General features: G+C 46.5%; 2 protein-coding genes across 25 annotated transcripts in view; both read left to right on the top strand.

The window, feature by feature from the left end:
- Positions 1-6,523, top strand: part of Macf1 (microtubule actin crosslinking factor 1) — a 347,832-nt gene extending 341,309 nt beyond the window's left edge. For 16 of the 24 annotated variants that reach the window (XM_058570880.1, XM_058570874.1, XM_058570873.1 and 13 more), the window contains 4 exons: positions 219-430; positions 1,004-1,114; positions 3,913-4,042; positions 5,074-6,523. In XM_058570880.1, coding sequence (XP_058426863.1) covers positions 219-430; positions 1,004-1,114; positions 3,913-4,042; positions 5,074-5,330 — 710 coding nt within the window. In that variant the 3' untranslated portion in view covers positions 5,331-6,523. The remainder of the gene's footprint in view (positions 1-218; positions 431-1,003; positions 1,115-3,912; positions 4,043-5,073) is intronic. The other 8 variants (XM_058570882.1, XM_058570883.1, XM_058570885.1 and 5 more) reach the window with 1 other exon arrangement.
- A 3,766-nt stretch (positions 6,524-10,289) lies between these two features.
- LOC124109679 (bone morphogenetic protein 8A-like) overlaps positions 10,290-12,966 on the top strand; it is a 29,232-nt gene continuing 26,555 nt past the window's right edge. The window contains exon 1 of the mRNA XM_046468345.2: positions 10,290-10,953. Within this exon, the coding sequence (XP_046324301.1) occupies positions 10,623-10,953 (331 nt within the window). The 5' untranslated portion in view covers positions 10,290-10,622. The remainder of the gene's footprint in view (positions 10,954-12,966) is intronic.

Here is a 12,966-nt window from a genome sequence, read left to right as displayed (position 1 = left end):
CTAGGATATTTTGAGTCCCTGTGTCTGTTGTGGGTCAGAATTATAACAAAGCTGATAAGTCATGGATATAGCTTTGTTTTTAAAGAATCCACAGATGGTACAAGGCCTGTAAGTTAAGTAACTATTTTCATGGGGTCAAGCTCCTATACAACCATTGAAAATGTATTGTTAAGATTAACTGACATTGTGTGTGTGTGTGTGTGTATCCCCTTTTTTAGCACGAGGTAGAACTAACATCGAACTTAGAGAGAAATTCATCCTACCAGAGGGGGCATCCCAGGGAATGACCCCTTTTCGATCACGAGGTCGAAGATCCAAACCATCTTCCCGGGCAGCTTCTCCCACCCGCTCCAGCTCAAGTGCTAGTCAGAGTAACCACAGCTGTACATCCATGCCATCTTCTCCAGCAACCCCCGCCAGTGGGACCAAGGTATGTGCTGACCTCCCTTATGGCCTCCTTCCCCATTCCCATCTTGGCAGTGTTCGTTGTTCAGGGTAGCCTCTGAAAGACTCCCAGGAAGAGAGGGACATAGAAACATACAACCTGGACATACCTAGTATGTCCAGGCCCTGGCACAATACACAGATATGCAGACTTTAAAATGTTTACAGTGGAATAGACAACATTAAATACACAGACAACATAAATACACATTCAGGCCAGTTACATCAGAAGGATTTCTTTCTTGTCATTGCTAGTTTGAATTTGAGACACCCAGAGTTCCTAGTTTTGAAAACTCAAGCACTGTCTATGCAGCTGAGCTAACAAATAATTTTACTCTTTGAATTGGTCATGTATAAAGAATGCTGTTGCCTTTCTGCCTGGTCCCTCTTGTCCTGTTGGACTGATGTGCGTTTTATTTTGTTTTCTATTTCTTTAAAATTTAGTGTCTTCTATTTTATTTATTTGTTTATTTATTTATTTATTTATGTTCCAAATTTGTCCCCTTTCTGTTCCACTTTCAATTGTTCCCCTCCTTCCCTTTGGATTTTCGTTTCACAGACTCCACTTCAGTTCTCTCGCTGTTATGACAAACCCTGGTTGGTAAACAGTAAGGCTGGCACCCCTGTCAGGGACAGCCATTGTCCTGACCTCCAGCTGCCCAGCCCCGAGGTAGAGTATGGCTTTGCTGAGTGGGGAGATGGTCAAGATGAAGCCCTCGATCATTTCAAGAACCTGCCCAGCTCTTCTTCCTGACGCAAGCCCATCTCTCCTTCATTCTTATGTGCTTCTGGCACAGCTGATTCATCTGGTTAAGTGTTTTCAGGAGTTTCTAACTCGGATTCAACAAAATTGGAGATAATTGAGAGATACCTAAAACTAGATCAAATTTGTAACAGTCTTCAACATGATATTTGTTCAGTGTGGTGAATAATGGTCATTCCTGGTGACTTGTTTATTCGTTTTGTTTATAGTGGGGCCTCTTGGAGTCTCCAAATGTCAGATACACAGTCGAGTTATGAACACTTGAAATTCAACTACGGCGCATGTTCACCAATATTCTATCTTTGCTTACAACTGGAGAGTGGTTGGCACCACCCACCCTGACACCTCCCCAGGGTGGTTGGTACTGCCACACTGGCCCAAGGCATGGATATTGTCTATTTCAGGCAAGCGCAGTATCAGTGACCACTGCTCTGGGACTCTGATTTTAACTTTTGAATTCCTTGGCCAAGCATAGTGGGTTTCTGTAGCTTTGATTTGAAAACACTTGCCAGCAATGAAGCATGTTCAAATGCAGCCGTTAAAATGCCTAAAGAGTTTTAAAAGAGCAATGTTTCAGAAACAAAGCATGGACCAGCAGCTTGTCTGATCACAGTACATGTTTGCATTCTGGCTCCTACAGGGAAACTTTGGGTTCTCGTGCCTCAAAGCATGGCATTGTCTTTTGTCAGGAAAAGCTTCAGGCAGACACTGGGGAGGCATAAGAAGGCAGCGGCTGTGAATGAACTGCTTTGGGATTCATCCTGCTCCTACCTAAAACTCTAGTTCAGAAATCTTTCTGGTTTAGAACATGATCTGGGGACTTGGTGCCATGAAACCCCAACATTTGACTTGTTGATCCTGCTTCTCTTTCATAATGGCTCCAGTTTCATGAAAATCTCAAAACTTCTAAAATTTTAAACATTTAATTATGAAATGCAAATTCTCATACAGTTCTGGTAGATGGGCTTTTGTCTTAAGGTATAATTTTTTATTTTCATTTCATTTTGAGGTTTCAGGTTTCTTTACTCAATGATGTCCTGTTGCCAGGCCATGTCCTGCCAGCCTGGAGTCTCTAGAGCTGGGGATTCCTGGCAACAGTGCTCGCTGGGGAAGGATGGCTTCTGAAACTGGTGCTCCTCTCCTGTGGGCCAGGAGAGTTCCTGCTTGAGTGTTAATCACTTTCTGTTGCTTTTACCTTTCCTTTATAAATTAAACACAGCAAACACAGTGAGGTGGGTTGCTTTACTCTCCTATCTGTATAAACATCTTAAAGGTCCTGGAAAACAATTTATGCAACTGATTTCAAAGAAAAAATAGCATGTTGTGGTGTGAATGATTTAAAACAGTGTTTCAAGTATTCTTTATCCTCCTAATTAAGTCTGTCTTTAAAACACACACGTTGATATGAAAAACGTAGCTCCTACTGGTCACTGGTAGCAGTAATAATAACACATAATTCCCAGTTTAGAAAATGTTTCTATACTTCATTTATTCATTTAACAAGGTTTTTTGTTTTGTTTTGGGTAGTAGGAATTTAACCCAGTGCTTTACCACTGAGCCACATCCCCAACCTTTTTTATTATTTTGAGATAAGACCTCACTAAGTTGCTGAGGCGGTCTTGAACTTGCCATCCATTTGTCTCAGTCTCCCCAGTCACTGGGATTACAGGTATGCGCCACTGTGCCCAGCTCAACAAAGTTTTATCAAATTCCTCTTTTGTGTCAGACAGTTTTAGGTGCAAATGGATTAAAAAAAAGTCCCTGCCTTTATGGAGTTGAAGCTTTACATGGGAGAAAGCAGCAACAAGCAAGTGTACATGTACGTCAGACAGTGATAGTACTGTGCAAAAACTGCAGAAGCAAAAATGCAAGCTGTGTCACTTGAGTGGTGAGGCAAGACCTCTCTGATAGGTCAGCTTCTCAGCAGAGCTCCTGAGGGAAAGGAAGGGTGTGCTACACATTTGCTGGGGTAGGAGATTATGCAACAATGGTCCAGGCAGAGTAAAGAGCAAGAGGACAAGACTAGGGACCTCCCTGGGCTGGGAAGTACTAACCAAGAGAAAGTATGGTAAAATTAAGTAGGAAAGGCAGGATTTACCCTTCATTTCCCAGGGAGAAGCAAAGACACTGGGTCAGTCACAGCCCAGGTGCAAACCCAGGCCTCCTGGATCCTCAGTCTTGTTCTGATCACAGTCCTTCTCAGCTATTTGGCCTAAAGTCAAGTAATTTTATCTGTACTTATCAACAAGGATATTAGACTAAGAGATCTTGACTGAAGTTACTGCACCTTATGATGGAAATTGGGTAATACTTGAATCTATTAACATTTTGAATTTCTCTCCCCAAAATATTGATTCACAGGATTTTTTTGATTTTTTTTTTTTTCTCTTTGCTCATTTACTGTATTTCTGTTTGTTATAACTGTGGTAATTTAGTGCCTGAAGGTTTTTTCCATTTCTAGTGGAAATTTGTCAGCAAAATAAAAGGTATTAGGCATTTTGAAATTTTAATTAGATCTTAAAGTCTTTGGGAATCATCAGAAGCCATGAACATAGGACACTTTCAAAATATATCTTTGTTTTCCCGGACTTTTAATTTGTTTTTCAGTTGATCAGATATAAAGAGGCTACATTGACTTTTTTGAAATGAAATTTTTGTCAATGATTTCACTAAGTAAATATGACCTTTTAAAATTTTTTTTTAAGGTTATTCCATCAGCAGGCAGCAAGTTGAAACGACCAACACCAACTTTTCATTCTAGCCGAACGTCCCTTGCTGGTGATACCAGCAATAGTTCTTCCCCAGCTTCCACAGGTGCCAAAACTAATCGGGCAGGTAAGTATTTAAACAGTGAAGTATGTGTGAGGCAAGGGGTGAGTGTGCATGGCCAGGCTTAGAACTGGGAAGTCTGCTGACAGTGATCCCTACCCCCCAAGGAGCTAGAGATAAAAACAGCACTTAGTGTATCCAGAAATAAGGACCTGCAGGTTTTCAAATGACCTTTGCTGCTTTTCCTTCCAACTACAATTAGCTCTAACCTTGCCTTCTGAGAGCTGGTACTTCCACTCCCAAAGCTGGGCCACCTGGGGTTTTTCCTCATTGTTTGGGGGTTTTGTTTGTTTATTGCTTTTTGCGGTGATGGTGGAATTTTGCTTTTGGGGAAGTTTTCGTTTTATTTTTGGTTTTTGTTTTGAGACAGGTTCTCATTAAGTTGCTAAGGCTGGCCTTGAACTTGCAATCCTCCTGCCTCAGCCTCCCAAGTTGCTGGGATTACAGGTGTATGCCACTACACCCGGCTGAGCCACCTGTTGTTGATCAGAAATGATCACAGTTAAAAGAATATGAAAGAAGAAAGGGCTAGTCCATAGCTGGGCAGTTTGCTAGTAACTTTACCAACACCTTATATTTATTACAGCCACTGGTGAACTGAAAAAAGTCAAGGAAAGGTTGCATCTGCTTACTGGCTGTTGTTGCTTCTGGGAATTCAGCTTCTTTCCTGGCTCTCTGCTTCCAGTTCTTCACCTCCATCTCTGTCTACCTGCATATTATCTCAGTGCTCACCCATCTGTGCTGAAGTTGGAGCAGACCCACTAACTCCACTTTGGGGGCATGGCAGCTGACAGCACTGCTTGCAGAAGCTGCTTTCTGTCCCTCAGGAGGCCAGCTTCTCAAGTAGACTCACAAGCCAGAAAGACTCAGGGACTGTGTAGATGAAATAACCAGGGTTTAGTGAGGCTGTGATTTGCCCAAGCCTACACAGCAATCAGGTGGAATCAGGATCAGCACCTTACCCTGTCGTTTGGTCACTGGTTCTCCCACCTCATATCTTCTATATTAAAGTCTTCTGCTTTATTCTTGAATTCCAGACCCTAAGAAGTCAGCCAGCCGCCCTGGGAGTCGGGCTGGGAGTCGAGCCGGGAGTCGTGCCAGCAGCCGGAGAGGAAGTGATGCCTCTGACTTTGACCTTTTAGAGACGCAGTCTGCTTGTTCAGACACTTCAGAAAGCAGCACTGCAGGAGGCCAGGGCAGCTCCAGAAGAGGGCTCACCAAACCTTCCAAAATCCCGACCATGTCCAAGAAGACCAGCACTGCCTCCCCCAGGACTCCTGGGCCCAAGCGATAACGCTGTACAGGCACCCATGCCGCTGTCCTCTTTGAATCCTGCTCCACACATTGGGTGTATATTTATTCTGAACGGGAGAAGTTATATTGTTAAAAGTGTAAAAGAATAATTGTGTTATGAAGCTGCCTTATTTTTTTTCTTTTTGTAAGTTACTATTTTCATGTGAATATTTATGTAGATAAAATTTGCCTCCTGGTAACCCTGTAATGGATGGGGTCCAGAAATATTTGAGAAAAACAAGTGAAAAGGTCAAGATGCGAATGTGTATTAAAAAAAAAAAAAAAGCCTCTTCATAGGGTTTCTGCGTGGTGCAGGGGTTGTAAACCTGCTTTATCTTTTAGGATTATTCCTAAATGCATCTTCTTTATAAACTTGACTTGCTATCTCAGCAAGATAAATTATATTAAAAAAAATAAGAATCCTGCAGTGTTTAAGGAACTCTTTTTATAAATCACAAGACACCTCAATTAGCAAGAACTGAGGGGGGAGCACCTACTGCATTTCCATTGTTTTAATGTTGTGTGATGTTAACTGAAGAGAGGAATCCTAATCTAGGTGGCGTTTCCACAGGATACAACAAAGGAGTTTATTGCAATACTGTCTTGGAGTACTGTCTCAGTACTGGGTGTTTAAAGGACACATAGCTGCTAGAATTCAGGGGTAAATGTAACTGTTCATAAAACGTCAGAACATTGGGGTTTTAAACTGATTTGTAATTATTCAGCCTTGCCACCAATTACTCCTGTACTCACCAGGACCCAAACCTTTGGTGAGGGAGAATCCTTAGTGGCATTGCGAATTACAGATTTATTTATCTGGCATTTTTTGCTATTTATTCAAATGGTCGATCAACTTCCCACAAACTGAAGAATGAATTCCACTAGCCTATTCTGAAAATGTGGGCCTCAGACAAACACTTGCTCATTCTCTGACAGAGCACACCAGCACACTCGTTCACCAGTCCTGTCTGCTTCTGTCTTTTTTGTGTGTGCGTAAAAAAGTCAACTGACCAAGTGACCACAAAGAGGGGCAGTCTGGGGCTCCTGTTTTTTAGCTGCTGTTCCTCTTACAGCTCCGACCATGTTGCTGTGTGATTATCTCAATTGGTCTTAATTGAGGAAGAAACTGAAGCTCTACCAATGAACTGTTTAAAAACAAGACACATTTTGTATTAAAATTGCTTGCAGTAACAATTGTTTTGTAATTCCTGATTTTGTTTTCAATCATTATCTTATATTTAAGTGTTCCCTAATGTATAATAGTGTTGTAGGTACTTAAAATACGTTATTCAAATCGAGTATCTTAATGGATCTAGAACTTGACGACAGTTTAATCCTTGTTAATTTTGTTTAACAAGGCAACAAACATACACAGGTTTGTAGAGAATCTGCCCCACTTACATGATTAAACTAATAGCAATGTGTAAAGATTTCGTACATTAGAAATTACAAAATCCTGGGGTTTGAGGCAATGGGCCAGTTTCCCATAATATGCTGAAATCTGTTTAAATGGTAGAATTTCAGAAGTGGAAGCAAAATTGGTCATCGTTTTACCATACAGAAGGCTTGCTTTGCTCCCCAGACTCCATGCCAGTGAAAGAAAACATCTTTTTATTTTGGAAGACAAGGATCTACAGGTTTAAGTAGGAAGTTGGGCAGAGATACCGTTTCAAATGCATCCAATTTAACTCCTTTGTTTTCTACATGGAGAAAACGGGTGAAGAGTGATTTCCCTGAGATCACAGAGTGAGTAAATGGCAGAAATGCACTTTAAACCTGATCCTTGACTTCTTTAAGTCTGGCATTTCTCTTTCCTCCAGCCTGTAGTTGGCTTTATAATGAGAAGAATAACCAAAATTAACTAATTCTAATAACATGAAAAAGACAACATGATAGGAAGGGCCCAAACTCAAACCATCAATATTCTTGGTCATCAGACCACCTTCCCATTATGATACAAGAATTTGGCAAAATATGTTTACCAAAGCTGTTTTGAGGCCTAATTTCCAGATTAGAGAAGTGTACAACTTGATGGGTCCCAAGGAAGTGCTTAGGGTTCTTCAAGCTGCCAGAACTTTGCAGAACTTTTCACCCCCATGGACTTCTGCCTCTAGGCCTCCTGGCAACAGAAGCATGCTAAGTCTTTCCAGTAAAGTTCAGCAGTGGTGGCACCCAAAGAAAGTGTATTTCCACTCAACAAGTACCTGTATGTGAGACCATGTACAAAATAGACCAGAACAAGGGTTGAAATAGAATTATAGTTCTGAAAAATGGTTTAAAAAATGTTGGTGTCTGTTAGGATCTTCAATGATGTGATAAAAACAGCTAACATTTATTGAGTACTCACTGCAGACCAGTGATTGTGCCAAGCACTGTGTACATTCTCATTTAATACTCATCCCAATCCTAAAATCACAAGTTCCCTTTTATGGAAGAGAAACAGCCAGAGTTAAGTAACGTTCAAGTCACAAAGCCACCAACCAACTGGGAAAAATCCTTCTTTTGACTACTTTCTCCAAGAAACCCTCCACACCTCAGTCCCCTCCCAGGTCTGCTGGTCTGGGGTTCCACTCATACTAACTGGCCTTCACTTCATGGCTTCCTCTCCTCTGCTCTTCCAGGCTCTTTGTTGGCTGGGAGTGCAGCTTTCATTTTGCCTTTGAAATGACCAATTTGGTCAATGGCCACTTCTGTTAAGTGAGGACAGCTCAGGACAGGGTCTCATTTGCTCATCTCTGGCTCAAGGCCACCCACTCAACAACCACCCTGGTTGTTGATGAATTGAATTGTGGGCTGAATCCTTTTGAGAGTCTAAAACCTGCTATTTTTAGGTCTACAGAAAATTGAAGCCATTGTTGGGAGACAGCTATCTCCACTCATCATAAATCAAGATAAATGGTTTCTGTCCTAAGAATCAGCCCAACACTGGGCTGCTTGCTGTCTAGCTAGGAGCCAAGCATTGCACAAAACATAACCTGGAAATTACCAGCTGGACTAGAGGCTCCAAATGCTGTGGTGTGGATTCATGGGGATGCACAGGGTACAGAGAGGACAATGAAGGGGATGTGGGCAGGAGACTCAGCCCCTGACCCAGCTGACAAGAACAACCCCTTGAATCTGCCCTCCTGTCCCCAGAACCTGTGGATTCAGTCTCCTAAACAACTTTCTCCTCTGCCTCTCCATCCCATCACCGTGAAGGGTTCATTGTCAGTCCCCTCTTTTCCCAACTGCTGTACCTGCCCCCAATTCCAGACCCTGACTTCAGTCTCCCTGTAATCGACATTCTCTGCATTCTGGCTCTGGTCTCAAATTGGTCACTTTCCACATTATCCTTAGGTTAAAATTCAGTGTCTTTATGGGGCTTGCAAGGAGTGTGGAAATTTTTTTTGTTGGGTAATAGAAAATCTAGACACTAACAAATGATTACATTACAATTTTAGTGGAGACAGGAGGATTGTGAGTTTGAGAACACCTGGGCAACATAGCAAAACCCTGCCTCGGGAAAAAAAAAATTAGTTGATATTTAAAACCTTGAAGTTACCAATCAAAATGTGGTTTGGTTGGACATTCTACCTTTATTTGGAGGTTTAAGTTTGAATTCTCATGGGAGACATCATAATTACTAGGTGCCCAAGGTCCTTATGTTGCTCCCTGCAAGGCCCTTTGTGGTCCATCCCTTGGCAGCCCCTCCAGCCTCTGTTCCTGGATCTGCCCTGCTCTCTGGGTTTCAATGAACAGCTAACCTCTAGGTGACCACCTGCCCCAGGCCAGCTCCACTGTTGTATCAGCTGGGGAAAGTCCCTTACCCTCAACTTCCTCATCTGTTAAAAAAAAAAAAAAAGTTGTGCCTCAACTTCCTCATCTGTTAAAAAGAGGGATCCAGAGGCTGGGGTTGTGGCTCAATGGTTAAGTGCTTGCCTAGCACACGTGAGGCTGGGTTTGATCCTCAGCACCACAAATAAATAAATGAAGACAGATAAATAAAAGTATTGTGTCCATATACAACTAAAAATATTTTTTTCAAAAAGAGGGTTCCAATTCTGTGCACCCCATAACAATTATATTAACATTACAGAACGGTACAGGACACACACACTCTACATGCCTGGCAAGAGGCAAGTGCTGTTACCTGCTATTATGATGCTCCCTGGAATCTAAGGGTCTTGACACAGGCCATTCCCTCTACTGCAGCACTTTCCTCCCACTGACATTTCCGGTCCAACGGAGCCAATTCCTTCCAGCCTTCGGAGCTCAGTTTAGGTGTCAGAGGCAGGCTAGCTAGCACCTGTAGCAAGCGCTAGGATCAGCAGTAGTGAACGCAGTGCGCACGCGGGGCCCGCTGGGTGGGCGCATGGGGAGAAAAGATTGAGCACGCGTTGGAGGCCTCCACAACAGGGCACACAGAGAACCGCGGGGACTTCCAGAGACGGCAGAGAGCTGTTAGTTGGGACCCGAGGCCGGCTGCTCCTGGCAGAGGAACGTGCCCCTCCTTCAGGGTGTAGTTGCCCAGCTCTTCCAGATGGCACCTGAAGGTGCGAGTAAGGCCCATTAACGTCTCCCGAGCACTAAAGTGCGGCTGCGGGTCTCACGGCTGGCTGGACCAGGACTTGGGATCTCCGCCCCGCTGGGCGCTGGAGGACACGCCCTGCGGAGCGCCAGGTGCCTGCTTTTCCGAGACTGTGGGTTCTTCCGAAACGAGGCCCTGCATTGCTCGCATTCGGGTGGGTGGGGAACCCAGGACCATCCCGATGACGCTGACGCCAGGCCTACCTATGAAACTCTCGACAGCCCACCCACCCGCAAACACAGGGCTGCACCTCGAGTTGCTACCACCCGCAACTCCAGCAGCAACCCAGGGCAGGTTCTGCGCCTGGTCCCCGCCCCTGTGTCCCATTGGTCTATCTCGGGGAGGAGGCGGGGCTGAAGAGCTGCACCGACTGTCCGGCAGCTAGGAGGTAACTGTCAGGTCTGCGCGGCCGGGATCGCCACCGAGCTCGCCCGTTGTCCCTGCCCGCTGCGTCCTCAGCTGGCGGGACCGACCGACGGCAACAGACTGATTAGTCCCAGTCTCTGCTGTAGCCTATGCCCTGTGGCTGCGGCGGCCGCTTCCCCACATCCCAGAGCCCAGACAGGTGCCGCGCGTAGGGGTTTCTGGGGATTCCCTGTGACCCCGGGAGACGCCCGCTGTGTCTCGCGGACCTCAAAAGCTCAGTCTGCTGCTCGCCGTCGGGGCGTTCCCTGGCCGGGCTGCGGAGCAGATGCGCGCGGGCTGAGTACCCCGGACCGGCCTGCCATGGCCTGGCGCCCCGCCCAGCTCTGGCTCTTGGGCCTGGCGCTGTGCGCGCTGAGAGGCAGCCCTGACCCGCGCCCCCTGCACAACTGTCCCCAACGACGGCTGGGCGATCGAGAACACCGCGACATGCAGCGTGAGATTCTGGCGGTGCTCGGTTTGCCCGGGCCACCCAGGCCCCGTGCGCCACCTGCTGCTGCCCGGGTGCCCGCATCTGCCCCGCTTTTCATGCTGGACCTCTACCGCTCCATGGCTGACGACGACGATGAGGATGGTGGGTCCCCGGAGCGACACCTGGGCCGCACCGACCTGGTCATGAGCTTTGTCAACATGGGTGAGTTGCAGGGGGCCCCAGGATGGCATCAAGGACCCCTGGTGTCTGGGAAGTGACGGCAGCCTCAGGCTGGCACTCCTGGGAGTGAATTGGGCGCCAGGGGAATTTGCGCATCCTTGGACAGTGCCAGTACCTGCCCTGGGCAGATAGTCAGGGATCTGTGACAGGACCTGTGGAGGTCAGGGGGAAGACTAGTGGTCAGGAAATGGAAGGTCTAAGAGGTGGCCCAGGTTCCCTGAGCTGTGAGGTGGACAGGAGCAGTCAGGATGTGAACTTCCAGGGGATACATTCACCCTGTCTCCAACCACACCCAGGCTTAGGGATCCAATGTTGTTGGGACCCACCTGGGTGGCACCAGGAAGACAGTTGGTCCTGAGAAGACTGGTGAGTAAATAGAGGCTGTGATACTGTTAGTGTGATAAGGGCAGTACTGAGGAGAGGGACAAAGTTCAGTGTGAAAGCCTGTGGTCATCATCAAAGTGACCAGAGCTGACCCACAAGCCTGAGTCCTCACATAGCAGATTCTTCCCTGTGCAGCACTGAGCCTGTGGGTGGAGTATGCTGTCAGGGAGGGGCTGGAGAAGGAGTGGACAGACAGCTCCCTGCACCTGGGCTGTGGCCTGGCAGGGAGTGAGTATCCAGGCCTGTGAATGACCCAAGGGACAGCTTAGACCCTCTTCTTTCCCCCAGAAAAAAGCTTGGCTCTTCCTATCTGCAGAAACCTCTCCTAAAGATCTCAAAGACATTTCCCTCTACTACTCTTTTTTATTTATTTATTTATTACTTATTTTTGTAGTTGTAGATGGACAGTGTGCCTTTATTTTATTTGCTTTTTTTTTTTTTTTTTTTGTATGTGGTGCTAAGGATTGAACCCAGTGCCTCACCCATGCTAGGCAAGCACTCTGCCACTGAGTCTGAGCCACAGCCACAGCCCCCTCCCCGACTACTTTTGAATGTAGAGTCCTGAGTATTTACTGCTGGTCATATCCTTCATGCACTTTGTCTCCTGTCTGTGGCTAGTGACAGGTAGGGGCCTGGGCTGGGACAGGCAGCAGACTGGGTCTGGGGACCAGGTGATGGGGTGAGAGTAGGGACAGGACCCTTGCTGTGACTGCCAGCCCCCTCCACACAGAGCATCACTCCTGATTCTCCCAGCAGTCCTGTGAACAGCCATGGTCTCCATCCCTACCACTCAGGTGAGGACAGAGGGACCCAAAGAAGCAAGGGTACCCCTAGGATAGACAGCTTCTATGTGGCCCAGTCAGGACAAGCCTAGATTGTCAGGCCTTGGATTCCAAATCCCATCTTCTTCCTCCATCTTCTCTGCATGTCTCATTGGGATCTGGGCCTCTGAGGCTGTGGGATTAACAAGCAGGTCTTTGTGCAGCCCTGGCTGTGGGCGGCACCCTCAGAAGGGCCTTCTTTATTCTGATGCACTCACTGCACTCTAGAACTCTCTCAGCCAGAGTAGTTTTAACTGGTAATTACCAAGGGTGTATGTGGGGATTAGACACGAACCAGGATTTCTTCCGTGTTAGAGGCCCAGGCCCAACCCCAAAGATTGGGCCCCAGAACCACTGTGGGGTCTAATAGCTGGGTGCTGACCCAGCTCCCACCCTGCTACCTCCAGCTCCACCTTTCCTGTCAGCTTCATCAGGCCCCAGGAAGTGAGGCATGTCCCTCCAGGTCCCCGACTGTTGATGGCAGTCTGTGGGACCCAGAGCTGAGGTCTCATGAGGGCCTCCCACCAAAGCTCAGGCACCATGGGGAGCAAGTGCCTTGGGAAGCCCCACATGATTTCCAGGACCTGCATTGGGAGTCAAGGCTGTGGTCAGAGCTGGTGACCCTGCCCCATTTGTCTGTCTATTCATTCATTCATTCACTCAACAACAGCCTGTAGACCCCTAGCTCCTCTAGGTCAGGATGAAGAAATGGGACTATTACTGTGTGGAGCAGAGGGATCCTGTCCCTGGTCTCCCTATGCTCAGGCAGGGCACAGCCCTGAGGTTCTTG

The sequence above is a fragment of the Marmota monax genome, unplaced genomic scaffold (assembly GCF_021218885.2).
Source record: "Marmota monax isolate L192 unplaced genomic scaffold, Marmota_monax_Labrador192_F-V1.1 WCK01_AAM20220418_F8-fsc00008, whole genome shotgun sequence".
Classification (NCBI taxonomy): Eukaryota; Metazoa; Chordata; class Mammalia; order Rodentia; family Sciuridae; genus Marmota; species Marmota monax.
The sequence above is the reverse complement of the archived record's forward strand: the minus strand, read 5'-3'. Positions and strand labels throughout refer to the sequence as shown.